Raw genomic sequence first — 3922 nt, 5'->3', positions numbered from 1 at the left:
TTTCACTAAAAAGCAATTATCTCAGTCAGGGAGTAAGAACTGAGAATTTTAATCTCCGAATGCATAATATCAATTTTCAATGTCAAGGCAAAGAACTTGAATTGGTTCTAGCATCCATTAATATGTGTTTTGCCATCTGCTTATTTTGCATGTCTATTCAAAACCTTGAATCAAAGCTAGGTTGTTTTCCTGATGGTTACTCTCTTTTTACAAATGTTAGGTATCCTCATTGCCTCTATTTTCTTGAGCTTCTACAGAATGCAAATTTTCGCAATGCAATGGCACACCCTAACAATAAGGTAAAGAAGCAACATTTTATATTCTACCTTGCTATTTAATCATGCATTCGCCTATATTACACCATTACCATGTATTCCTTTTATAGATCACATTAATGTTGCTAAGACAGCTAAGATAATTTGAGTGCATATAATAAAATTAGACGAAAATTGAGGTGTCCTTTTTGGCAATCAACCTGACTCTATCCGTCTTTTTCTGGGGTATTTAATTTGTATCTCTTTGTTGGTAGTGTGATCATGAGATGATAGGTAATTTGGTATTGACATGATAGGTTTTATTCTCACTCTGCTATATTTATGGTACGTCTCTAATAGACTATTAGTGTAGTTGGTTTACTATGAACTACCAAGAACCAAGCCAAATGATTTGCATTGCAAAAATTGTTGTATTCGAAATAAATAATGCTTTTTTCAAATTCTGTAATCTGTTTGTATCATGTATTTTAGGAGCTGGCACATAGACAACAATTCTACTTCTGGAAGAACTACAGGAACAATCGGCTAAAGCACATTTTGCCTAGATCACTTCCTGAACCTACTGCCACAACTGCGCCTCCTGCAGCTTCAACTCCGGCTCAGCCACCTGTGCCTGCATTGCCACCAGTACCTGCCACAAATGTTCCAGTGACAGGTTCATCTTCTCAAGCCCCTTCTCCAATGCCATATGGTATGCCCCCTGGATCTGGTCCTGCAAAAAATGACATGAGGAATCCTTCAATGGATAGAAGGAAGCGGAAGTGATTTTTTAGGGCATGTAAGTCGGTTTTAAAAAGTATACAAAGTATTTATATTGAAGTGGTTACAATGATAGATCAAAGTTCTTATGCATCCGAGTTATTTTTATTACTTTTGTATTGCTTTTTTTTTTTAATTCAGTTAGGATAAACAAAATTTTGCTTTTGAAATCCAGCCAGAAATTGTAGACTAAATTATAGAGGATTATAGAGTTTAAGTGTAGCTAGATAGCTCGATAAACCATATGATATGAACTGTATTTTGAAAAATACGAAAAGAAAAGTATATAACAATAAAAGAGCTCAGTAATAAATTAACAATATACGCAATTAAGGCAAATAATAATAAGGTCATAGTATTAATAGTACTCAAATATTAAGCAAGTCTAATGATCATTGTAAAAGAGAAAAAAAATAACATAAGAGATGATTCAAATAGATGATTCAATCCATCCTTGCAGAAAAGGATATAATGATGTCTTTGAAATGTTGAGAATGGTAACATTGTAAGTTGCACACCGGTGTTTGTTTCACTTCTTGCGTATGTTTGGAGTCTGTTGCCCAAAGCTGAAATCTTAAACCTGAAATTGTGTAAATTTTAATGATTTGCTAAAATAATAGGCATGGATTAATAGTTGATATCGCCATTGACGATTATATTAAGAGCTTGTCTAAAAACCATTTAACATGAGAAAATAATTTTATTTTTTTTAAGAAAAGAATTTATTTATTTAAAATTCAATTCTATAATTTGAACAACAACAACAATAACAAAGTCTTGTCCCACTAAGTGGGGTCGGCTACATGAATCAAACGACGCCATTGTGCTCTGTCATGTATCATGTCTACAGAGAGACCGTTTACATGTAGATTTCGTTTGACCACACTCAGCTTATGTTCGTGCTCCCCTTTAGCCGTCCAACACTCCGTACCATACAACATAGCTGGTCTTATAGCGGTGCGATAGAATTTACCTTTAAGTTTTAAAGGCACTTTTTGTCGCATATAAAACCAGATACACTCCGCCATTTTGACCAACCTGCTTGGATCCTATGATTTACATCATGTTCAATCTCTCCATTATCCTGTATGATGCACCCAAGATACTTAAAACTTTTAACTTTTCGTAGGATGTTCTCTCCAATTTTCACCTCTATATTAGAGTTTTCCCTTCTCAGACTGAACTTACATTCCATATATTCCGTTTTACTACGGCTTATGCGCAGACCATACACTTCTAGAGCTTCTCTCCATAACTCCAACTTCTTATTTAGGTTTTCCCTTGACTCTCCCATAAGGACGATATCATCAGCAAAAAGCATGCACCATGGCACAGGCTCTTGGATGTGCTCTGTGAGTACTTTCAAGACTAATGTGAAAAGGTATGGATTTAAGGATGATCCCTGGTGTAATCCTATACCAATAGGAAATTCCTTTGTCACACCACCTTGAGTCTTCACACTAGTTGTGGCCCCATCATACATGTCTTTAATTGCCCGAATATATGCGATCCTTACTCTCCTCTTTTCTAAAACCTTTCATAAGACCTCCCTTGGTACCCTATCATACGCTTTTTCCAAATCAATAAACACCATGTGTAGATCCCTTTTATTACTACGATACCTCTCCATCATCCTTCTTAATAGGTATATCGCTTCAGTGGTAGATCTGCCTAACATAAATCCAAATTGGTTCTCTGTTACTTGTGTCTCTTTTCTCAACCTCCGTTCTATCACCCTTTCCCATAACTTCATAGTATAACTCATAAGCTTAATCCCTCTATAGTTTTCGCAACTTTGTATATCCCCCTTATTCTTGTAGATAGGTACCAAGGTACTCTTTCTCCACTCATCAGGCATCTTCTTTGACCTTAAAATCTCATTAAAAAGCTTGGTAGAATAGAATTCAAATTTAAAGAGTTTGAGAGTTGATTTGGAAATTAAACCTCTTTTAGTCTGATTTATAAATGAAAGAAAAATGATAATTGGAATTCTCAAAGAAATTTAAATTATTCATTTTTAGTTGTTCCAAAACAAAAAAAAAATTAACTCTTGAATAAATTCTAATTCCAAACATTCCAAATAAACTCTAATTGTTCCAAGTGTAAATATATAGTCAAAATTTCATAATAGAACTATTCCTCTTGATTACAAATGCATAGTAAAGTTTAGTTTAAACATCCAACACAACCCTGGTTTATTTTTACGAAAAATAAGGTAATCTCTGTCTAGAAAAAAAAGGACCTTTGAGTCTTTAATTTTTTATCCAGTTTTTATGTGTATTTTTAGTTATCTAAATATTTCTATAAAATTTTGGATCAAATGCATAAGTGGTTTGTCAAATACAAAAATTATTTGTTACTTACAAATAAAAATATTTTTTTAGATATTTTTGTTAAATTTTAAATTATTTGAAGATATCTTTATCAATAACAAAATTCAAATACATTTTTAGTAGTTTATCTATTATTTTATTATAATTCACTTATTTCGATCGAATCAATTAAATTAGTGAATCAATAGTTAGAGTGTGTTTAGAAAATATTAAAGTGGAGAAATAATTTCTATTTCCGTTAAAAAGTGAATTTTAATTTTATTTTAGATTTAAATTTATAATTTAAAACAATCAATTATTTAATTATATGAATGAAATAAATTTTGTATTCTTTATTATTTTATTATTGTAGTTTCTTTATTTATCTTTTTTTATCTAAAGATAATTTTAACATTTTAATATTTAATAATAATGAAATTATAAATCAAATCTTTTTTTCCGTTTGATTTAGTTTGACTATGAATATAAGAATTAAAATTCTCTTAAAAATTAAAAATTACATTTTTATTGGATTCCAAACTAAAGAATATCTGTGAGAAGTATATTATCAAGGTG

General features: G+C 31.4%; 1 protein-coding gene across 1 annotated transcript in view; it reads left to right on the top strand.

Moving 5' to 3' along the window:
- Positions 1-1145, top strand: part of LOC107472026 (mediator of RNA polymerase II transcription subunit 31) — a gene marked incomplete in the record, with an annotated part of 2799 nt that extends 1654 nt beyond the window's left edge. Inside the window, 2 exon segments of the mRNA XM_016091600.3 lie at positions 221-299; positions 747-1145. Coding sequence (XP_015947086.1) covers positions 221-299; positions 747-1040 — 373 coding nt within the window.
- Positions 1146-3922: the final 2777 nt, after the last annotated feature.

Source organism: Arachis duranensis, chromosome 10 (assembly GCF_000817695.3).
Source record: "Arachis duranensis cultivar V14167 chromosome 10, aradu.V14167.gnm2.J7QH, whole genome shotgun sequence".
NCBI classification, from domain to species: domain Eukaryota; kingdom Viridiplantae; phylum Streptophyta; class Magnoliopsida; order Fabales; family Fabaceae; genus Arachis; species Arachis duranensis.
This window is presented reverse-complemented; position numbering and strand designations above follow the sequence as displayed.